The sequence below is a fragment of the Chamaea fasciata genome, unplaced genomic scaffold (assembly GCF_029207755.1).
Source record: "Chamaea fasciata isolate MVZ Bird 193981 ecotype frontalis unplaced genomic scaffold, bChaFas1.0.hap1 SCAF_27, whole genome shotgun sequence".
Classification (NCBI taxonomy): domain Eukaryota; kingdom Metazoa; phylum Chordata; class Aves; order Passeriformes; family Sylviidae; genus Chamaea; species Chamaea fasciata.
The window spans coordinates 594,872-618,968 of record NW_027094112.1 but is presented as its reverse complement, the minus strand read 5'-3'; the positions used below and the strand labels follow the sequence as shown (position 1 = coordinate 618,968).

General features: G+C 58.5%; 1 protein-coding gene across 2 annotated transcripts in view; it reads right to left on the bottom strand.

Annotated features, from left to right (window-relative positions):
- LOC136301925 (acid-sensing ion channel 2-like) overlaps positions 1–23,571 on the bottom strand; it is a 70,693-nt gene extending 47,122 nt beyond the window's left edge. The window contains exon 1 of one of the 2 annotated variants that reach the window (XM_066205177.1): positions 22,656–23,571. In XM_066205177.1, coding sequence (XP_066061274.1) covers positions 22,656–23,195 — 540 coding nt within the window. In that variant the 5' untranslated portion in view covers positions 23,196–23,571. The remainder of the gene's footprint in view (positions 1–22,655) is intronic. The other variant, XM_066205178.1, reaches the window with a different exon arrangement.
- Positions 23,572–24,097: the final 526 nt, after the last annotated feature.

Here is a 24,097-nt window from a genome sequence, read left to right as displayed (position 1 = left end):
CCCTGCCTGGAGCCAGCAAAGCCCAGCTCAGAGCGTTGTTAAATATCAAACTGCTCCTGGAGCTCAGGACAAAGAACTGAGGCAAGATGTGAAACAGCTCTGCTGCTGCTGCTCATCTGCAGCTCCTGGGGCTGCTCCATGGCCTGTCCCACATCGCCACAAGTCCTGGGTATTGGGAGAAAATCCTTCCCTGGGAGGCTGGGGAGGGGCTGGAATGAGGTTTCCAGAGCAGCTGTGGCCACCCCTGGATCCCTGGCAGTGTCCAAGGCCAGGCTGGATGGGCCTTGGAGCAACCTGGGACAGTGGAAGGTGTCTCTGCCCACGGCAGGGGTGGCACTGGATGGATTTAAGGTCCCTTCCAACCCAAAAAATTCCACAGTTCTGATGCCCAAAGGGCTCTGCAGCTGATTTCCTCGCAGGCCTTGGGAGTAACTCCAAGTTCGAACTCCCAAATTCCCACTCCGAGCTGCTGTCCCAGGGCTGAGCACACAAACCTCCCACCCTGCTCAGTCAAGGGACAAATGGATCCTTCTGGAGCTGCTGGATCAATGGCATGAGCATGTCCAGTTTTTCCCTGGCTTCTCCAGGGATTTCCAGTCCAACCCCTCACCACAGGGACGTTTCTCTGGCCAAATTCCAGGCACTCATTCCAGTACTTCACAGCCAGACCTCGATCCTGTCTTTCCTGCCCGGCAAAAAAAGTCCCCTCCAGTTTCACTCGTTTTTACTTTCCCCCCGTGGGCAGCTTCCCGCTGGGGCAGAGGCCAAGAGGAGAATTTCGGTCCCTGGAAAGAGCAGAATCCTGGAATATCCTGAGCTGGAAGGACCCCCAGGATCACCCAGTCCCACCCCTGGCCCTGCACAGACCCCCAACAATCCCACCCCGGGCATCCCTGGCAGCGCTGTCCAAACGCTCCTGGAGCTCTGGCGGCCTCGGGAATGTGACTATTCCCTGAGAAATTGTCCCAGTGCACGCTCTGGGGGAAGAGCCTTTCCCTGATCTCCATCCCAAACCCCTGGCACAGCCCCAGTTCCCTGGGTCCCGGCCTTGCCCACAGCGAGCAGAGATCGGAGCTGGATGAGTGTCCCCGAATCCCCTCCGAGGAATTGGACCCCACTGACAAAAACCCCTCCTGTGTCCCCCTGAAATATCCAATGGGAGCCTAAAAGCCCCAGAATTCCCATTCATCTCCATCCTCTGCCCCAGACTCCCCCGGGACCTCGGGGATGCCCCTTTGCCCCCCCCAGAGCAGCGGATCCCAGGATTGCCCAGCTCCTTCCCATCCCCATCTGCCAGTGCCAAAAGCCTTAATCCCAAATCCCTTCTCAATGGATGCCGAAAATAGCCCAGCCCTCAGCACTGCCCAGGGCTGCTCCCAAACACCAGGAGCCTTCGGGATGCTGCTCATTCCCTGCATCCCAGCCTGGACTGGAATCCAGGGAGTGACCAGCCCCACACCCAGGGAAGGTCTGTCGGGAATAAATCCAGCCCTGACCTCCCTGAAGGAAAAGGTGCGATGGGATGGATGCACTCAGGACTCGTGGCTGCTGCGAGGTCCTGCTGCAGGGTGGGAAAGGAAACGGGGTCACGGCTCAGGGCAGGGCCGGACAATGCCAAAGGAACAACAAGGAAAAGCTCCAGCATCCCAAGAGCCAAAACTGAGCTGGGAATAACAGGGAAATGAGCAGTGACAGAGCTCATGACACCCTCTGGAATGGGGGAGGTCAGGACATTGCAGGGTGGGCTCAGCACGGGCACTGAACTCCCCTGAGGAACTTCATCCCATTCCAGGATGAACAGCCAGGATTTTCAGGGAAAATCCCACTTCTTCTGCCCAGTTTATCCCCAAAATGTGCGCCCCCCTCCGGGTCCAGGGGAGCTGTCAGGAGCTGCTCCCTTGTTTTTCCCCGAGCTCCTTCCTGGATGAACTCGGTGCCTCAGCTGGAAAAAACAGCAGGAATTTCAAGTGATGGATAAAGTGCATTAACCTGGGAGTGAACCTTCCCTCGCCGGGCTGCCATGGCCACACTCAGCCTGGAACAAGGAGTTTTCACGGAACACGCGGAAAGCTCAGATTCCAGCCAGCCTTTAATGGGCTCTGAGGAGCTCCTGTGAATCCCACAGTGTTCCCCACCCCCAGCAGGAATGAAAACATCGGGATCATAATAAAGCACAGAATTGGCTGTGGATGGGGAGAGAATCTGAGGTGAAAAATGGAATAATAATAATAATAATAATGATTATGTTGTTGTCAGCAGGCCCTTCAAAATTCCCCCAAGGAATGAGGCTGCTCCAGGGTGTCCCCGGGCTCCTCCTTCCCCCAGGTCAGTGTGGAGCCATCCCTGGGTTTAATCCCAGTTTAACACCAGGGAAACCACTGGGAAATGCAGGCCCTGAGCCAGGAGAATCCGCGAGGGCAGGAGGAGAACATTCCACGGCAGCACTCCCAGCCTCTCCAAGAGCTGCTCCACCTGGGAGAAGGGCAGGGAAAGCACTCCCGGATGCTTTTCTGCCTTTCCCAGCAGGAAAAGCAGCTGGCTGAAAACCCGGGGATAACGCCGAACGTTTAATCCAGCCCAGGCACCGCAGAGTTCTCAGAGTGAAGATTCCATGGATTTTTCTTTGTGCTCTGTACAGAATCACGGCACAGACACGGCTAATTCCAGCCACGCCTGATCCCAGTGCAACCCAGCTCCGAAAGAGTTCACCCCAGGCACAGGGCGGGAGCCTGGGAGCATCCCCCAGCCACCAGGAGCGCCAAGGTGGGGTTAAACCCGGATTTTGGGAGGGAGGGGGAGCTCACCCCGAGCTGATTAAGGCCCAGGCTCAGCTGGGCAGTGGGAACATTCCCAGGGCTGGAGTCAGGGATCTCAGGGATGATGGAAAAGCACAGACCCAGGCGGGGCAGGAAAGAAAGGTGACAGACTTTTTCATGAGGACGTGGAGAAAAGTGGATCTGGGAGAGGAGGGGGGAATCAAAGCTCCACCAAAACATGGCAGGAGACGCTGGGAGTGCCTGGAGTGAGGGAATTTTCCCCTGGGAACTGCTGCTACCCTGGGCAGCTGGAGAGAAAACCATGGGATACATCTGGCTGGAAGAAAGGAGTTTTCCTCCTCATTCCACAAGAACCCTGGATCCCACAGGACAGGGAAATCCCCAAGGTCCTCATTCCAGAGCCGTCCCCAGCACTGCAGCTGAGAACAGCACTGAAAATCAAGGATTTTCCATGGATTTTCAATGGATTTTCCATCTTTTTCCTCCTCCCTTCAAGGAGAGGCACGGGAAGGGACCTTCAGGGTGATCCCTGCTCCCCCAGAAGGAAAATCCCGGTGAAGGGAAACTCCTCCCTCTCCCACCCTGGAGCTGTTTGCTGGATCCTGGGTCCATGTCCGTTCCTGTGCAATCCCTGCAGAGCCATCCCGCCTGGAAAATCACATCAGCAACGGGGAGACAGAGAAGAAACGGAGGGGAAACCCTTCCCCATCCTCCTGATCCCAGGGTTTCCCTACAGAGCCCCATCTCCAGCGGCACAGCCAAGGCAGCAGCATCCCAGCAATCCCTCATCTGAAATCCAGGGCTCCAAAGAAGGCTCTTCTCCAATTCCACACTTTTTTCCTGATGGTTTGGACAAAACACAAGGAGATGGCGACCCAAGAAGAAAGGAGTGGGTTGCTTTTTTTATTCTTTTTTTTTTTTTTAGAAACTCAGTAAGAATTGGGATTAAAAATTGCTGAGGGTGGGGAGGGGCTGGCACAGCTTTCCCAGAGTAACCGCGGCTGCCCCATCCCTGGAGGAGCTCAGAGCTCCAGGGCACCCCTGGGGGGGATTTTCCCCACTCTGACAGGGAGGGAGCAAAGCTCCAGTGATCCTGGTGGGAAGGCTGAGCCAGGAGCTCCTTCCTGATGCTCCCCGAGCCCGGCAGGGCTCGGGCAGAGCTGGCACCGGAGCCGGGATGGAGCAGCTGCTCCAGGTGGGAATTTGTGACTCACACGAGCCCTGGCTGGGCGATTTCAATAAACTGCAGCGAGCTCTGACAGCACCTGGCAGCAGGAAATGAGACTGTGGGCAGCACAGTGACGCTTTTTTCGTCCCTTCCCCGTCCCCTTCCGCAGCCCGGAGCTGTGGCCTCCTCCTCCTTCCCTGGAAATCCAGGAGAGCAGCCTGGCACTGCCAGAAATGCAGGGGCAGGGAAAGCAGGCAGCCCCCGGGATGCCTCGAGAGGCTGCCCAGTGTTAGAGGAACAAAGCAGGTGTCGATGGAAGAGCCAGCACCAAGCCCTGCCCAGGTGAGCCCTCAGCAGCCCCAAAACCCCAAAACCACCCACCACTCCAGGAACGCAGAGGAAAGAAATCCCATCACATCTGGGGCTCAGCGCAACCGCATCCCAAAAACAGGTCAGGAGGAAACCCGCAGAGCGCAGACGGGGTTTGGAGGGCAGAGCTGGGGCTGCGGTGGTCAGGGGCAGGAAACAACGGCCCTGCTCAGGAATCAGGTGGTGAAGCCAGGGATTCACCCGCCAGGGATTGCTGCCTTCCCTCGTGCTCTCACCGGGCACTGGCAGGGCCCCGGATCAGACACGGCCCGTGCTGGCTTTGGTCAGACTGTGCAGCGCCGTGGGGTCAGCGCAGCGGCTCCTGTGACCCCACGGCTCGGGGTCAGCGACCCCACGGCTCGGGGTGTTCCTGTGACCCCACAGCTCAGGTTCTGTGACCCCACAGCTCGGGGTGTTCCTGTGACCCCACAGCTCGGGGTGTTCCTGTGACCCCACAGCTCGGGGTGTTCCTGTGACCCCACAGCTCGGGGTGTTCCTGTGACCCCACAGCTCGGGGTGTTCCTGTGACCCCACAGCTCGGGGTGTTCCTGTGACCCCACAGCTCGGGGTGTTCCTGTGACCCCACAGCTCAGGTTCTGTGACCCCACAGCTCGGGGTGTTCCTGTGACCCCACAGCTCGGGTTCTCCTGCAGACCTCACAACCTGGGATCCCTCCTGCAGACCCCACACCTCAGGGTCTAGATGGGCTTTAGGGTCCCTTCCCAACCTTTCCATATTCCCGGATCCATTCCCAGCAGGAAGCACCCCAGTGTCCCCCAGCAGCAGGCAGGAGCCCCCCAGACCCCAGACTGGGAGCAGTGCAGTTGGGTGGGGCTGGAACAACCTCCCACCCCTCGGCATCCCGGGATTCTGTGCCAGGGACTGCAGGAAGGGAACGGGAGAGGGGATGAAAAAGCAAATAATGATCCTGAACTGGGGGCAGCTTCCCAGGGATGGCACTTCCTGGGATGTCCCTGGGATGTCCCTGGGATCCCTGGGGCAGAAGGGGCCGCAGCCAATGGAGGATTCCTGCTGAGAGGCTTCACTTCCAGAGAAATCCTCCCTTGCTTGTGGTGGGGATACACATCCCAGGATAAAACCCCTCTGGGACTGAAAACGAACCCACCAGGCCTCGGCCTGGCCTTGACAAACAGATGTGGGGCTCCAAGTCCAGTTTCCATCCAGCATGGCCCAGACTGAGAACGTTCCCCTCATCCACCCCTGCCTGCAGCTCCAGAGGAGCCCCTGGAATCCCTTCCCTGTGCAAATCCCTGACTTTGGGGACGTGACAGAGCAAACCTTGGGGCTTCCAGGGACTGGAGCGAGTCCTGTGCGGGCAGAGCTCGTCACCAACACCAGCCCAGCCCCATTTAATGCTCATTAACTTCCAGGGAGGCAGGGGAGGAGCAGCAACCCTTTGCCACACTCAGGGACAATGGCACAGAACTTGGACACCACGGAGCGGCACCTGCAGAGCCTCAGTGGCCCCAGGGTCCCCTCAGTGGCCACATCCAGGGGCCACGGCCATCGAGGAGAAATTCCAGCCGCTGGCAAAACTCAGCCGCGTTTATTCCTGGATTTATTCTTCCCCCAGGACATCCCCACAGGACAAATTTTTCAACTGATTTTTAATTTTTTTTTTTGCTTTCCCAAAGATTAATTGGCTCGGAGTGCTCCAGGCATCGCAGCTGGATGGGTTTGGGAAAGGAAGATGGATGAAAGTCAGCAGGAGCAGGGAGCCACAGAAACTCTGGGCAAGGGCCACGATCCCATCTCCAGCTTCATCATCCTCTGTTTTTTTAAGGAAGGGGCTCTGCTTAGAAAGGCTCCTGGCCAGGGGAACATCCCGAATTTCCTCAGGGTTTGGCCGAGCGGGGGGTTCAAACCTTGAGGAATCTGCAGCAGGATTTGTGCTCAGGGTGCTGAGGGCAGGGAGGGAAAGCTGGACGAGCTCAGCCTGAGCCCAGGGGTCTGTCCCTGTCCCCTGCACCCGGCAGGGCACACACGGGATGGAAGTGTCCCCAGGAACGGGACAGTTTGGGGCCTTCCAGAGGAGGGAACAGAGCTGGGAATGGGCTGGAGCCCCCAGAGGGGCTGAGGAGCTGGGAAAGGGGCTGAGCCTGGAGACAAGGAGGCTCAGGGGGGACCTGGTGGCTCTGCACAACTCCCTGCCAGGAGGGGACAGCCGGGGGGGTCGGGCTCTGCTCCCAGGGAACAGGGACAGGAGGAGAGGGAACGGCCTCAGCCTGGGCCAGGGCAAACAGCCACATCCAGGGTTTAGGTTGGATGTCCAGGAGAATTTCTTCCCGGAAGGTGCTGCCCAAGGGTGGAGTCCCCACCACAGCGGGGTTTAAAGCCCTGGGGATGTGGCACCGGGGGACACGGTCGGGGTGGCCTCGGCAGTGCTGGGGATGGCTGGATTCCATGGGCTCGGGGGGCTGCTCCAGCCTCAACAATTCCAGACTGTTGTTCCAACCCTGCCCAGCCTCAGGCAGGAGAGCAAATCCCACGGGAAGGGTCGGGAGGACCACGAGCAGCTCCCAGAACTGCTTGAACACTTCCACACCCAAACCTCGGGGAGACAAATCCCTCAAAACCTCTGCCCAGTCCAAGTCCCGACCTTCAGCTCAGCTTTAATCATTGAGCTACAAAAACCAGGGCAGAGCCACAGCTCTGGAATGGCTCCTGGGGAACACTGCAGGGAAAAGCTCGGGAATCTTCTCTGCCTGATGCCTTCGAAAACAGTAACAACAAAAATGCACTGCAAGTCTTGTCCAGGGTTGAAGATCAGCACAAACCCCAAGATTCCAGGTCAGCCTTTCCCCACATCTCTCCAGGGGTTTCAAACCTATCCCAGATTTATTTACACCTGGATAGAGGCGGGAAAAATGCAGGCTCTGAAACAACAGCCAGGACAAGCAGAACGCCTCCTTTTCTGCCCAAAAACCACCCCCAGCTCTGCCAGGCCTGCAGACATTGCTGCACATCCCATTCTCCCTGCACATCCCGTTCTCCCTGCACATCCCATTCTCCCTGCACATCCCGTTCTCCCTGCACATCCCATTCTCCCTGCACATCCCATTTTTCCTGCACATCCCATTCTCCCTGCACATCCCGTTCTCCCTGCACATCCCATTCTCCCTGCACATCCCATTCTCCCTGCACATCCCGTTCTCCCTGCACATCCCATTCTCCCTGCACATCCCGTTCTCCCCGCACATCCCGTTCTCCCTGCACATCCCATTCTCCCCACACATCCCGTTCTCCCCGCACATCCCGTTCTCCCTGCACATCCCATTCTCCCCTCACATCCCGTTCTCCCCGCACATCCCGTTCTCCCTGCACATCCCATTCTCCCTGCACATCCCATTCTCCCCGCACATCCCGTTCTCCCTGCACATCCCATTCTCCCTGCACATCCCATTCTCCCTGCACATCCCATTCTCCCCGCACATCCCATTCTCCCTGCACATCCCGTTCTCCCTGCACATCCCATTCTCCCAGGACCGGCTGTGCCATCCACCTTTCCTCAGGTGTGGCTTGGGAAAAGACTTTACAGACCTGAGATCTTCAGTCAACTCCCCTCCTGCCTATGAGAAGGGAAAATTCCAGGTGAGAAATGTTCAAAATTTTTAAAAACCCCCGAATGATGTCCCTGTAAATCCCCAGGTGATTCTCACATTAATCCCCAAAGGATACTGGTCTATTATAAACCCAAACAGAACACCCAGGAAATGCCACCAAGCAGAGCAGGGTGCTTCCTGCCCATCAGTCCTGGAACCACCCACATTCCAGCCCTTTTCCCACCCAATTCCCATCAAAATAAATGCAGCTTTTGGGCACTGAGCTTGTGCTGTTGTCACTCCACGGCCGTTCCAAGAGCTGCTAATTGTTGACAAGCTCATTAGGAGATGAAAGCAGCAGGAGTGGAACGCTGGAATGTTTTCCTGCCTGTCTGCAGAGGGAACAGCTGGCCTCAAACCTCCAGCACTAATCCCATTTAACTGGAGCAAAAATACCTCCAGCAATAAAAAAAAAAGCCCTTTTCACCACAGATCGGATATTCCCTCCTCCAAATCCACCAGGACTTGGTGGATTTTTCACTGTTTCCCAGTTGTGCTCACAGGGAGATGGAGATTCAGGAGCTGAGCCCAGCAGGGAGGGAAAAGGAAAAACAGGAGGAAAAACAGATGTGGGCACGGCGATGCCGATGTGGAGCTGGGATTCACTGTGCGAACTGCTGCTTCGGAGCCCCGTGATCCCAGCAAAGCCAGTCCAGAAATCTGGGAGCTGGATGAAGGCTGGACTTCACCTGGGAAATCTTTTCCAGCCTTACTGGTTCTGTGGATTGATTTCTTTGTCCAAATTCTCTCACTGAGTCCCTGCTCTTCATCTTTCCCTGTCACAGGCAGGGGGGTCCAGCCTTTCCCAAAGTCCCCCTGCCAGGGCCAGGGAGGGAGAGGAGACAGAAACCATCCGAGGAACCCATCCAAACCCCATCCAAACATCACCCAACCCCATCCAACTCCATCTAAACATCACCCAACCCCATCCAAACATCACCCAACCCCATCCAACCCCATCCAAACATCACCCAACCCCATCCAAACCCCACCCAAACATCACCCAATCCCACCCAAACATCACCCAACCCCATCCAAACATCACCCAACCCCATCCAACCCCATCCAAACATCACCCAACCCCATCCAAACCCCACCCAAACATCACCCAATCCCACCCAAACATCACCCAACCCCATCCAAACATCACCCAACCCCATCCAACCCCCATCCAAACATCACCCAACCCCATCCAAACCCCATCCAAACATCACCCAACCCCATCCAAACATCACCCAACCCCATCCAACCCCATCCAAACATCACCCAACCCCATCCAAACCCCACCCAAACATCACCCAATCCCACCCAAACATCACCCAATCCCACCCAAACATCACCCAACCCCACCCAAACATCACCCAACCCCATCCTACCCCCACCCAAACCCCATCCAAACCCACCTAACCCCACCCAAACCCCATCCAACCCCACCCAAACGTCACACAACCCCATTCAAACTCCATCCAACCCCAGCCAAGCCCAGCCAAGCCCAGCCTGGTCCATCCCCGCTTGGGACAGCCCTTGGAGTTTCCCACCCTGTCTGTCCCTGCTGCCACGCAGTCCATGGGCAGTGGGACTTTGAGCCGGGCTCGCACACAGGAGGAGCCAAACTCCAGGCTCCATCCCAAGGTCCAACAGCAAATCCAGGCAGTGATAACAGAAATCCCACCAGCAAACCCCACCTGGCCACCTCAAGCCTGAGGCCTTTGTGGGATCCCTTCCCCTGCTCCACCCCAGGAGACTCCCAAGCTCTGCTGGGCCAGCACTGAAGTCCACAAAAACCCTTCTCCATCACACCCTGAGCAATTTGGCTTTCCAGGTTCCTGGATCCTCCCTGCAGGGCAGGCTTTGACAGGATTTGTTCCCGTGGGGTTTGAGCTGGGTTTGCTCTGCTTTGAGCCAGGTCCTGCAGCCCCCAGCACCTCAAACCCTGCAGAGCAAGGACAGCCCCAGACCCTCCCTCACGGCTTTCCACACTGCTGCTGCTGCAATGCTGAAAAAACCACCTGGAAGCGCTAAATCTGCACCAATTCCTACAGCAAGGACACCCAGAGGAAATTCCAAACAGTTTACTCCGGGGACAGAGCACAAACCACCCCACAGCTCATCCCAGACTCCCCCAGAGCAGCAGCAGCAGCTTTGCTCCTCCCATCGCTCCTCTGCTGCTTTTTGGACGTAACAGGTGAAGAACCAGGAGCCAGCAGACCAGCCCTGGGTGTAACCCCAGCAGTTTGCCCCACCAGGGCTGGATCCCAGCCCTGCTCCGCTGCGATTCCGGAGCTGGGATTTGTCTCCATCAGAAGGGAACTGCCTTTCCCAGCCAGAGAAAGGAGGATGAAAATCAAGAGCCACCATCACTAATGAGCACTGATGGCTCCCAAGGACTTCTGAGCCGCACACGCTGCCAGACATCAAGGACTTCCTCTGGATTTTCCCTGCTCCTGTTCAGTTGCCGGGAAACCAGAGCTCGAGGCGCTCAGCCCCTCTGGCTCAGCCCCTGTTGTTCCCTGACGAGCCAAAGCTTTTGGGGTGAGCCCATCCAGCAGGGAGGTGACAGCACAGCCCGGTCCTTCAGACGGCAGAATGAGAGGAGAGGACCCAACCACGGCACTGCCATCCCCATCCACACCGGGCTTGGAAATCCCCAAATCCCCTGTCCCGTTAACCAGCTGAGTGGACACGGGGAGGGCTCCAGGGCCAGCACGGACAGGTCCGTGTCCCCTGGATCCCCACAGGAGCCACCCTTCGCCAAGGCAGGGAGGGAACAGAGGCCAAAGGGGCAAAATCACCGCAAAAAGTGGACGGGAAGCAAAACAAACGGTGGGGTTTTTCCATGGCAAGTGGCTCCTGTGCCTGGGATAACAAAGAATCAGAGGGGCTGGAGCCAGGCTGGGAGAGCGGGAGAGGGACTGGGGACAAGGGATGGAGGGACAGGACACAGGGAATGGCTTCCCACTGCCAGAGGGCAGGGCTGGATGGGAGATTGGGCAGGAATTGTTCCCGGGGAGGGTGGGCAGGCCCTGGCACGGGGTGCCCAGAGCAGCTGTGGCTGCCCCTGGATCCCTGGCAGTGCCCAAGCTCTTCAAACCCACACAGCTTCCCCTCCCTACTAACTCCATTTCCCAAGGCAGAATCCCAGGATATCAGAGGTTGGAAAATCCCTCCAGGATCACTGAGTCCAACCTGTGCCAAATCCCCACCTCGTCCCCAGCCCAGAGCTCTGAGTGCCACCTCCAGGAATTCCTTGGACACCTCCAGGGATGGGCACTCCAAACCTCCCTGGGCAGCCCCTGCCAAGGCCTGAGCACCCTTTCCATGGGGAAATTCCTGCTGCTGTCCAACCTGAGCCTCCCCTGGCCCAGGCTGAGGCCGCTCCCTCTCCTCCTGTCCCTGTTCCCTGGGAGCAGAGCCCGACCCCCCCGGCTGTCCCCTCCTGTCAGGGAGTTGTGCAGAGCCACCAGGTCCCCCCTGAGCCTCCTTTTCTCCAGGCTCAGCCCCTTTCCCAGCTCCTCAGCCTCTCCTGGGGCTCCAGCCCATTCCCAGCTCCATTCCCTTCCCTGGACATGCTCCAGCCCCTCCAGGTCCCTCTTGTTTATAAGAGCCCAAAACAAAGGGTTTGAGGTGGGGCCATCACAAGATTATCCCGGGATTTTATTCCCCCCCTGCGCTCTGGGATCCCCCAGTGCTGGATGTTTAAAGCCAGCACTAAGGATGTGTAAAAATCTCTGATCTCCTTTTAATCTAAATCCCTAATCCTTAAAACCATCAAGGAAAGCTTGGAAATTTTATCTGAAGCAGTACCCAGGCCAGAGGCAAAAACACAAACAGCTAAAAAACAACGTCAAGCATCTTAAAAACATGTTTTTTAAAGGACTTCAGCCAATTCCCACGATTTGGGGCTGCTGAACCCCTGGGTGTCACATCCCCCCCTCCTGAGGGGCGCAGGGAATCCCACCAGGGGCTGATCCCACACCAAGTTCCAGCCTGCAGAAAGCCCAAACAGCCGCCACTGGCCAGGCATCTCCTTCCCATACTGGATGTGACAGATCCCAAATCCAGGAGTCATCCCAAATAAAACCTCCCCGGCCCTGCGAAGGGGAGAAGGGGTAGGAAAGGGGACCTGGAATTCTGGAATTTCCCCCTACCACCAACTGACTGCTAATGACGGTTTTATTCCCTCCCGTGCCAAGTGAAAGCTGAACACTGACTCCATGAGGGAAAGGTCCTTGGAAAAGCAGGAATATTGATGTGAGTACAGAAACTCGAGGGTTCCAAATCCCCTGCTCATCCCACAGCCAGAACCCCCCCCCAAAACAGGGAAAGGCCAGGAGCTGAGATGGATCCTGTCTAAGCAGCTGTCACAGGATACAGGATTTCAGGAATCTCCCTGCTTTATTCCCAACGGCTCCCCTATCCAAGAGCCTTGGGGCCACTGGAATTATTTTAACACAACGGATCTGGCACAAAAAAAGGCAAAGCCAAATTAATGGACACGAGCAGGAAAGGGATGGGAAGGAAAAACCCACGGCAGAGGAGATTCTGGGAAAAGGAATTTCAGGTGGAAGGGACCTCCAACAATCCCAAGGGGCACAGCTGGAGCTGGGAGCAGCCGGGAATCCCAGCCCAGGGAAAACCCATCCCAGGCAGCAGCAGCCAGGGGCCCAGCCCTGTGGCACAAAGCCGAGGGAAGCCTCTGTCCCTCTGGGTCAGCAGAACAACATCGGGTCAGGGAGGTCCCACCTGCACCGCCTGGGAATTGGATTTGAACGTCTAAGGAGAGAGCAGAGAGCAGCGAGCGCGGCCCTGACACAGCTCCTGCAACCACAGCTGCCCCCGGCACCGGGGCCACCAGCCCGGGGACAGCTGTGTCCCCAAACCCGGCACAGAGGGCACGGGGAGCAGGCAGGACCATGGGTGACTCCAGCCCCGGGAGAACCCCGACGGGAGGGGAGGGCGGAGTGGAATGAAAGCTTCGTTCAAGGGATAAAGAGAAGGGGACAAATTTGCGAGGGTGAAAGGACTGTGAACTTTCCAGGGGGAAAAGGAAGCTTGGGAGGATCCCTGGCTGGATCCTCACTGGGATGTGGAGGTGAGCGTTGACAAAACACCGGCAGCAGGATCCAGCCGGAGCCTCGGGTACCACAAACCTCGAGGAGGCTTCCAGAGGGGGAAGATGTGGATGAAGGCACCACCAGGAACACAGGGATTGATGGCTTTGATATCCCAGTGTTTAGGAGAGTGTGGGAAGCCGGGATTGTGGGAACAGCACCGGGATCTGCCCCCTTCAGTCAGGATTTCCAGGATTTTTTCCCAGGGAATGACCCGGGCAGGGCAGCGCTCTCTGCTCCAACACTCCTTGAAGGAAGAAACTGCAACATTCAGCGGAGTTTGGAGAGCAGGAGATGCTGCTGGAGCAGGGAATGAGCTGGAAAGCTGAACTGGGATGCTGGGAGCAGCTGTTCCAGCACTGGGAGCTGGTCCCAACCTTCCCATCCCTCATCCCAGGCACAGGATGAAGGAACCAGAGGGGGACGATCATCTCCCCCCTCAGAGAATCCATTGCTATTCCAAAGTATTTCTTATACAGTCCTATCCACTGTGGGAATGTGATGTTGGTGTATTCCAGGGGATCTGCCAGGCTGTTTTCCTGCTGCGCAGCCCATTTGCCACCTTTGGAGGTCTTTGGGAATTGCTGAAAAACTTAGCTAAGCAAGGTGGTCTGAGAGAGATGGAATTGTTCCCCGGGAGGGTGCGGAGGCCCTGGCATGGAATTCCCAGAGCAGCTGTGGCCGCCCCTGGATCCCTGGCAGTGTCCCAGGCCAGGCTGGACACTGGGGCTGGAGCCACCTGGGACAGTGGGAGCTGTCCCTGCCATGGCAGGGGTGGCACTGGGTGGGCTTTAGGGTCCTTTCAGGTCCTTTCCAACCCAAACCACTCCACGATCCCATTTCTCCACCTGCCTGCACACCCCCCAGGTAGCTCCAAGCTGTGCCAGGTTTGTTTGGAGCTGCAGGAACAGAATTCCATTGACAAGTTGCGGATCCTTGTGTCCCTCCCTTCCAGCCGAGTGTTGGGAGCGCTGAGCTGTGAATTCCAGGAGGAAGATGGGATTATTCCTGTCAGGAACATGTGCTGGGAGCCCAGCACGACCCCCATGCCCACAAGGAGCCACTTTGGATCATTCCATAGATTTATTACAAAACCAGGAGCCAACTTCCCCCATGGCCTCCCCTGGTTCCTGCGGCTGAAGGGTTTTTAAAGGGAAAAAGGAAAAAATCCCAAACCACCCAATCCCGAGCCTTTCACAATCATTTTATCCAACTTTTCCCCCACCCTGGAGCCAGGAATTCCTGCCTGGGAATTCCAGTTAATTGGATTATAACGGGCCATTCCTCTGATTTAATAAAGCAGGGGAAATCGGGATGGCGGCAGAGTGCTCCTAGGATTGGGAACACCTCCAGTTCCTAATTTACACTCCAACTTTATAATTGAAAAAAATTCAGGCTCCAGGGGTTTGGGGAGGAAGTTTGCCTAGAATTTGCTTTATTCCGAGAAGAAATGATAGAATTGAGAAGAGAGGAGTGGAGCAATCCATGAAAAAACTAAAAGTTCCTGCTTCCACTGCTTGAAATTACAGGGGGGGAAAGGAAAAAAAAAAAAAAAGGAAGAATGAGAACTCGCAGAAGCTGTGGAGAGGGAAGTGAATGAGCTGCGTTACCCCAGGGCTGCAGCAATGAGATTCTCTGGTTTCAGCAGGGGAGAAGTGCAGAGCCCCCATTCCAGAGCACACCAGGATGCATGGGTGACTTCCAGGAGAGAGGGACTGGGAAAAGGGAATCAGGGAAGGGGGGAACTGCTGAAAAGGGCCAGGAAGGGGACATGGAGCAGGAATGCAGGAAAAACGGGAATTCCAACACCAACCCGGCCTGCTGGAAGCCCTGAGCACTCCGGGGCAGGGCTGGCCGGGTTTTGGGGGACAATTCCCACCTTGGGAGCTGAGGTTTCGTTTTCAAAGCCTGGGATTCAGGCAGGGTTTTCCCAACCAGTTCCTGGCCCCACAGGAATCCCTACAACAGCACAGAAGGGAGCTGCCATCCCAAAGGGCATCCCTGCATCCCAAAGGGTGTCCCTGCATCCCAAAGGGTGTCCCTGCATCCCAAAGGATGTCCCTGCATCCCAAAGGATATTCCTGCATCCCAAAGGATATTCCTGCATCCCAAAGGGCATCCCTGCATCCCAAAGGACATCCCTGCATTCCAAAGGATATCCCTGCATTCCAAAGGATGTCCCTGCATCCCAAAGGATATTCCTGCATACCAAAGGGCATCCCTGCATCCCAAAGGGCATCCCTGCATCCCAAAGGGTGTCCCTGCATCCCAAAGGGCATCCCTGCATCCCAAAGGGCGTCCCTGCATCCCAAAGGGTGTCCCTGCATCCCAAAGGTCATCCCTGCATTCCAAAGGATATCCCTGCATTCCAAAGGATATCCCTGCATTCCAAAGGATATCCCTGCATTCCAAAGGATGTCCCTGCATCCCAAAGGATATTCCTGCATCCCAAAGGGCATCCCTGCATCCCAGAGGATGTCTCTGCATCCCAAAGGGCATCCCTGAATCCCAAAGGGCATCCCTGCATCCCAAAGTATGTCCCTGCATCCCAGAGGATACCCCTGCATCCCAAAGGGCATTCCACCATCCCAAAGGATGTCCCTGCATCCCCAAGGACATTCCCCCATCCCTGCATCCAGGCCAGTTCCAGCTGGCGTCCTGCATGGACAAGGAATGGGGAATCAGCCCTTGGATGCCATCCAGCTGCAGAATGTCTGGACAAGCTGCAGCTCCCCAGGCAGGCCAAGCCCTTTCCAGTGATTAACAATCCCGAGGAATCCCTGGCCATCCCCCAGCATGGAGAGTTGCAGCTCCAGACAATAATCCTGCCGTTTCCCTCCCTCCCCAGCTCATGGAAAATCTGCAGCCGGGACGGGAAATGCGAACACACGAGGAAAAAGCTCATCCCGGTTCCAATTTTATCCACCCTGCTGGGAAAAGTGATGGATTCCAGAGGCTGCCTGGGATGCTGCAAGGCCCACCTGGCACCATGGGAACAGTGGCTCCCAGTGGGAACAGACTCCAATGGCCCAGGGAATTCAGGATAAATGACAGGATGGGAAAAGCCGCGGCCAAAAGGAAAAAAAGCTCCAATTTCAGCCATCCCAGTGGGATAAGCGACTGGTTCTGGAGCCAGCCTGGATTGCTTATGGCACCATCAACGCTCCCAGTGGGAACAAGCTCCAGGGATTTCACGATAAAGGGAATTACCTTCAACTGGAGCAGAGGGAAGGGCAAACTCGGCAGCCTCAGGCTCCCACGGGAACAAACCCAGGGGCACTGGGAGCCCAAATCCCAGAGATTCCCACCCTGCATCCCTGGATTTCCTGCCCCTCCCCACACCAGCACCTCCACTGCTCCATTCCAGGAATTCCCATTCTTTGTGCACTCCTGGGAGGTGGCCCCAGGCAGATGCTGGAGCAATTTGCAAACATTAATTAAGCCCTGGCAGCATCCCTGAGTGGGCGGGGACTGTAACTGTGTCTTTAATTACATTAATTCTGCTCAGGGTGGGCAGCAATTATTGGGAATCTATTCCACCACTCAAACAAACCCGGGGTGATGATTGCATCTTTAGCGCCTGGAATCCCCTTTCTGGACAGATTTCTGGATGGATTTCTGGATGGAATTAATAGAAAAGGGAAAAAACAGCAGGCAGGGAAAAACCCACAGGAAAGCCCTGCTAAAAATCCCTCCTCTTCCTGCAGCTGGATGCTCCTCTCCCAGAAATCCCATCCCTCAAGTCCCAGTCACTCCCATGCCTCCTCCCCACAAAAATCCCTACTCCCTACTTGGTCCGTGCCCCAACTCAGGCCAAAACTGGGAGCAGCTCCTGCAGGAAGTGGCCAAATCCAGCCGAGTCCTTTCCCCATGGACGTGATGTTTTTCCTGTCCTGTCCTGCCAGAAACCAAAGTTCCCACATCCAAGGTGAAGTGAGGAGCTGGACTCATGGATCCTTGTGGATCCCCTCCAACCCAGGACAGCCTGTGAGGCCAGGAGAGTTCTCAGCCCAGAATCTTGCGCAGACCTCGGTAAAACCACCAGGGGTGCAGAATTCCAACACCTGGATGCAGCCTGCACCTGGATCCAGAGGCACTGGGATACAAAGTGTGGGATGCGAAGGAGCCCAGCCCAGCCCTGTTCTTCCCAAATTCCGTGGGATTTGCAATCGCGGCTCCCTGCACAGCCACACATCCCCAGCACATCCGTCCTGCCCCAGGCCAGCAGGGCCAGGCTCTGCTCCTGCTGCGGGGACATTCCTGGCCAAACCTGGAGGGAGCCTCCCACGGAGTCACTCAGGCTTCAGGGACGTGGAGCTGCTGGAGCAGGTCCAGAGGAGCCAGGCTGGGAGAGCTGGGGCTGCTCACCTGGAGAGGAGAAGCTCCAGGGAGAGCTCCGAGCCCCTGGCAGGGCCTAAAGGGGCTCCAGGAGAGCTGGAGAGGGACTGGGGACAAGGGACAGAGGGACAGGACACAGGGAATGGCTTCCCACTGCCACAGGACAGGGCTGGATGGAGATTGGGCAGGAATTGTTCCCGGGAAGGGTGGGCAGGCCCTGGCACAGGGTGCCCAGAGCAGCTGTGGCTGCCCCTGGATCTCTGGAATGTTCAGGGCTGGATGGGGCTGGGAGCAGCCCAGGACAGCAGGAGGTGTCCCTGCCATGGCCGGGGTGGCACTGCACGGGGAGAAGCACCCAGAAGCCCAGGCCCAGCTTTCCCTGCCCCATGGATTCCTTTGGGATCCCTGCAGCTCTCTGGAGCCAAGCAGCTCCAGCAGGGCAGGGCAGCTCTGCACTCCCTGGCCTTTGTCCTTCTTCTCCCGCAGCTTCTGGCCCCTCTCGTGCCCTCTCAGGACCCACCAGCTCAGTGCCAAACTCATCCCTGTTTTCATTCCCAAGCCCAAATCCCCTCAACACCCAAATCTGGAGACCAGGAATCTCCCACCCTCGGTGCGGGGCCCCGCTGACCCCAAACCCACAGGAAATCACCCCAAACCCTTCAGGCCACCCCTCACAGCCAGCACGGCTTGGGGCAGCACTTGGCACAGCCCAGCCCTGATTCCTCCTCGGGTTCTGCCTCCAGGAACCCAAAACCAGCAGGATTCCCTCAGGATGGGAGAACACGGCCTTGGCTCCACGGTGACCCCGGGCTGAACCCAGCCAGCCGCAGGCAGTTCCCTAAAGGGGCACTGGGACAATTTGGGAGCGCATGCAAGGCTCCAGCTCCACATCAGCACCATTAAACACCACCCACGGCCCTTCCAAAGGCAACACCACCCCCAAGCCAGAGCTTTGTTTGGAAGTGAAGCCAAAAATAAAGGATTAAAATAAAAACATGAGAGAATAAAGGTGGAAAATGGAATTGGGTGAAACGGTTTGTGGGTGAGTGAGGAAAATCCCCAAATAAACAACCCCACATCCTGAAATTCCTCTGCAATTAACTGTGCTGGTGGTAATTAAGGTGCTCGCACCTGTTCCAAGCTTTGGGCTTTCCAAGCTGGTGACAGAATTCCTGTCTGCCCTCACACCAAACCCAAGGCTGAAATCCACTCATTTATCGGGGTAAGGCTGAGCTTTGCCCTGGACACAGGAGACTCCCTGCTGAGGAAACAGCACAATTACAGCCCCTGCCCGAGGGACATTTCATCAGATCTCCAGGCAAATGCTCAGGAATATTTATAAAAAGCAGCATTGGGGTGTCTGTGCAGCTGCCACCCCATAAAGTCCCTGCTCTGGGGAGAAATTCAATGGTTTAACAAAAAATAACAGAGCAAACGAAACCACGAGCGAGTACTGACTGCAGAGCCTTTGGAACACCCCAGGAAACCAAGGATTTCACCAAGGATGGGGACCAAACCCTGCCACCCCTCCCCGCACAACCCCTGTGTCCCCCCAGCTCCCCAGGCAGAGCCACAGGTGATAATTTGATTTGGGGAGTTATTAAAACGGGAGATCATTAACCCCAAACCTCAGCCCATGACCAGACCCAGGATGTTGGATCTTCTCATGAATTTCTCAGGATGAAAAATCATAGGAAGGAAGAAATCAATGAGCACAGGACAGGGCAATCAAGATAAATATTCCAGAGGCAAAGAGCTCAGAGGAATAAATCAACCCCAAGTCCAGGGAATGCAGAGCAGAGCAACATCCACTTAATCCTGAGCCTCAGTTCCTCCCAGCTCCTCCCTCCTTCCAGGGAAAGCAGATTCACTCCCTGAAACGCCCAGCCTGCCACTTGGATTTGGAATTTGGGAGAAGTTTTGAAGGACAGAAGCTGCTGGATGGTTCCTTCCCTTGGAATCAGCACAGAGGTGTTTGGGAAGGTTGGATTTATCCAGCTCCAAGCATTTATGGATGGTTTTGCTTCATCCCTGGAAGTGTCCAAGGCCAGGCCGGACGGGGCTTGGAGCACCCTGGGGTGGTGGAAGGTGTCCCTGGGCTTTAAGGTCCCTCCCAACCCAAATCATTCCAGGATTCTTGGATAACCATCCCAACAGCCCAGCTTTAGGTCCAGCCTAAAATAAGTAAAGCCACACATTGACTGAGGGCAGGAGATCTGATCCATTAACAAATCCTCATCCTTCTGGAAAAGATCGACAGGGACAACAAACCCCTCCTGGAGCAGGCTAGGAAATAATCCAGACCTGAGCCCTCCTGACTGGAATAAATCCAATGGGATCATCCCAGCCCCGCAGCCCCGAGCCCCAGATCAGTGCAATCCCACATTTCCATTTCCCACGATTCCGTGATTTCCATTTATTAAGGAATAAAAACAACACTTCCCACACCGTCGCGATTGCTGGGCTCCTTCTCCAGTGTCCTTTTCCTTTTCCATGTCACCCACGAAGCCCAACGCCCCTGTGCCCCCACAGTCTGGAGGGGCTGGAAGGAGAGGGAATCTCCTGTGGGATATGGGCTGGAAGGAGCGGGAATCTCTTGGAGGAGCTCCAGGACAGAGCTGGAAGGACTTACAGGAGAGCAGCTCCATCCCCCAGCCCCCTTGCTCTGCTCCACATCTCAGCCAGGACTTGTTTGCTCCAAGTCACCTCTGCTGCGGGCATCCGGGGGTTTCACCCAGGAAAGCCTCACCTCCCCCTGATCTTTTGGCACAGGAAGTGCTCTTGTGCACCTGAGCAGGTCTAAAACCCGCACAATTCTCTTTACACTCCCGTTTATTCCATTTGCATTTATCTTTCCGCACATCCTGCCTCCTATCCGTGCCCAGCTCCATTTTCCTGCCTCTCCTTGGGGTCCTCCCTCCCAGTCCAGGAGGAGAAGCAAAAGCTCCAGCACCCCAGAGCCCAGGGGCTGCCCCAGGCTCAGCCCCACAGGAAACCCCAAGCCTGGGTGTGGCACCTCCATCCCAAAGACACCCCCAGGCAGGGCAGAGCCCCTGCCCTGAGCTCTCCGGACACTCCGGACGCCCAGGAAGTTGTTCCCAGCACCTCCCCAGGGAACTCCTCTCCTCACCAGGGATGCCCAGGTGGAGAAGCTCCTCAGCCTCTCCTCAAGGACAAGGCAGAGGTCACTCCCCTGCTCCTTCAGACAGACAGCAGGGACGTGCAGGGACACGGGGAGGTGGCACTGACCCCCTCACCTGCCGCAGGCAGAGCTCAGGGCAGGGAAAGCAGATCTGGCTGGTTCCTGGCACAGGATTCCCCTCTCCCTCCCCCCTGCAACCACAGACCCTCTGGGATGGGAAGGATGTTCTCCCCATTTCCTCAGCTGAGCAATCCCCTCAGAGCCGAGACGCCAGGCATCACAGCCACCGATCCCCTCCCTCCCAGCCTCGGGAAGCAGCTTCTGGGGCTTTTCCACGATGGCTGGAGGACAGCCCGCTCCTCTGCCCTCCGTGCTGGCTCCAGCAGCAGCTGCAGAGCCGGGAATGCCCAATTCCCCACCGGAGGAACTCCTGCAGCACTCCCAGGGCAGGCTCGGCCGCGTGCAGCCACAGCAGCGCTCCAGGATTTATCTTTGCCGGGACAACGGGAACCTCTGCCGGGTTTGCCGCACCTCGGAGGCAGCTGAGGCTCGGTGAAAGCTGCAGTCAGCCCCTCCTGGCACCAGCCAAGCGCCATCAGGTCCCACCCCGGCATCTGGGACGGGGAGGCGGCTTTTCCCTACCGCTCACTGCCTGCTCCTGCCGTCATCCCCGAATTTCCTCACGCCACGGCACCGGATCGTCCTGCTGGAAAGGGCCTGCCACGATACCCCCTTTCATTGATCATCTTCCCTCCAGCTGTGCCACCCCTGCTCCCGTTCGCAGCAGCAGCAGCTGCAGCCAGCACAGCTTGGGCAGCTCCTGCACCCCGCAGGGAGTCCCTCCCTCCTCCCCTGCACAGTTTAGCGCCTGACTTGACAAGTCCAAAGGGACAATTCCGTCTGATTTCCAGGCTGCATCCCAGGCAGAGCCGGGAATTCAGCTCCCCTCGGCGCACGCAGCTCGCACTCAGAGTTTGATGCGTCCCCACAGAGCCCAGCCCCGCTCTTTGCAGGATGTTCAGTCACAGCCACCCCTGGCGCTGTCTGCAGAGATCAGAGGAGCAGAATATTCCAGCACCATCAACATCCCGCTGCTCTCAGGGAAGCGCCTCCGGGTCCTTCACGTGGGTCGGGGTCCAGCTCTCACCCAAGTCTCCTCTCAGCACATCTGAACTCCCAACAGTCCCACCGGCATTTTCCCAAGCAGGGATCCCACTCCCAGCGGTTTGTAAGGCCCTGCCCTGAGTTTTGGGGTTGATCCCAAACCACTCTGGTTCATCAGGGCTCAAACCCCTTTTGGATCAGCTCTGACCAGCGAAGCTCCGCAGCCCGAAGCACCGCAGGGTGCCCAACCCACACGGCCCCAGAGGAGCGGCTCCGGGGACTCCCGGCATCGCTCCGGGAGCCGAAGGAGCCCGGACGGAGCGCGGGGGGCCGGACACAGCCAAGCCCGGCGAGACGGGCAGCGCTGGGCCGGGGCCGCTGCAGCCACGGCGCACCCCGGGGACCTCGGCTCGGACAGGGAAAATCCGGGTGCGACCACGCTGGGAGCAACACGGAACGTGGGATGGCAGCGGCCGGGATGGTGCAACATTAATTGAACTGTTTCTGATTAAAACCCAAGGCAGCAGCCAGCCCCTCACACGCCACAGAGGCACCCCTAGACCAGAGGAGTATCACTCCGGGCCGGCGGAGAAACCAGCGAGAGGGAAAGCGCTCGGTGGGCAGCGACCCGGGGGACATGCGGGACCCGCCGGACCCTCCGGGACCTGCCGGACACACCGGGACCCACCGGACCCTCCGGGACCCCGGAGCGCTCCGGGCACGGTGGGAAAACGCGCAGCGGGGCCGGGAGCGGAGCGGGGAGCGGGACACGGAGCGGGACCGACACGAACCAGGAGTCCCTTAAACCGACATCAGCCAGGGCTGCCCTTGGACCGACACGAACGGGGGACAGGGACCGGGACCAACACGACCCGGGGATCCCTGGGAACGAGAGGAACCGCGGACACGGACCAGAACCGACACGACCCGAGGGTCTCTTGGACCGACGGGAACCGGGAACACGGAGCAGACCCGACACGACCCAGGGGCCGAGAGCAGCCGCGGCTCCCGGTGCGCACTCACCGCGGAGAAGTTGTGCGGGCCGCAGAGCTCGCCGCGGTACTTGCAGGACAGCAGCATGTCCTCCAGCTGGTGGCCCAGGCGGTCCATGAAGTCGGCGCTGATGCCCTCGTAGTGGCGGGGCGGCAGAAAGAGGCGGAAATCGGCCAGTTTGGCGAACCAGCGCAGCCGCGCCTCGTCGGCGCGCAGGAGCTCGGTGAGCAGCGGCCGCGCGGTGCGGTTGGGCAGCAGCAGCCCCAGCCAGTGCCCCGCGTAGTACAGGTCGCCCTTGGAGAGGCGAGGGAAGCGCAGCGGGTTGTTGTTGCACAGCGTGACGGCGGGGAAGGGCAGCTGGCGGCTCCACTCGGTGCGCACGCGGGTGTGCGAGGGGAAGGCGAGCCAGTGCAGCAGGCGGTCGGAGGACCAGGCCAGCAGCAGCCCCAGCGCCGTGCAGAAGGCGAGCACCCAGAGCGCCCGGCGCGCCGGCGCCGCCCGCGCCGAGCACATGAGGCGCAGCCCGTGCAGCCGAGTACGCAGCGCCGGCGCCCGGCGCCCCCGCGCCATGGGCGCTCCCCTCCTCCTCCTCCTCCTCCTCCTCCCGCCGCCGCCGCTCGTCCTCCTCCGGGCCGGGCTCAGGGCGAGCAGCGCCGCGCCATCCCCGGGCCCCCCGCCGGCTGCGGCCCCGAGCGGCGGGGGCAGCGCCCGCGGGCGGCCCGCGGCCCCGAGCTGCGCGGCGGGCGGCAGTTCCGGCAGCGCGGCATGCCGGGCCCGGGGCCACCGGGGCCACCGGCGCCGCTCGCACCGCCCGCCCCTGTCCCTGTCGTTACCCCTGTCCCTGCCCGGCCGCGCCGCTCACATCCCGCGGTACCGCGCCCCGCCCGACACCGACACCGACCGAGCCCCGCCGCGACCCCGACCGGGCTCCGACCCCACGGGCCCCGGGACCCCGGCGGGGAGAGCGCTGCGGGACCCCCGCGCTACCCCCGGCCCGCGCCCGCCCGCCCCGCGCCGCGCCCGCCCCGCGCTGCCATCGCCCAGCGCTCCGCCGGGCGCGCCTCGGCCGCGGGCACCGAGCGGCGGCGGCGGCGGCGGCAGCAGGAGGACGAGGAGGAGGAGGAGGAGGAAGAGCGGGGCGAAGCTTCCCGAGGTGCCAGTCCCGGCCGCTCGGCGCTCGGGAGGCGGAGGGAGCGATGCTCGGCGCCGATCGCGCCGCTGCTTCCCCGGAGTAGCCCCCCGCTCCTCCTCCTCCTTCTCCTCCTCCTCCGCCCCCCCGTTATCCCCCGGCTGCCGCCGGCCCCGGCCCCCCCGCTGCCTCCTCCCTCCTCCGGCAGGAGTTTGTTTTTCTGCTTTTCAGCAGCCCCGAGGGAGAACATAATATCAAGCAAAGCCTGGGGAAAGGCAGGCGAGGCTTGCAGCGAGCTCCGTGCGGCCGCTGCTTTCTGGGGAGGGGGGGACGCCTTAGGAGG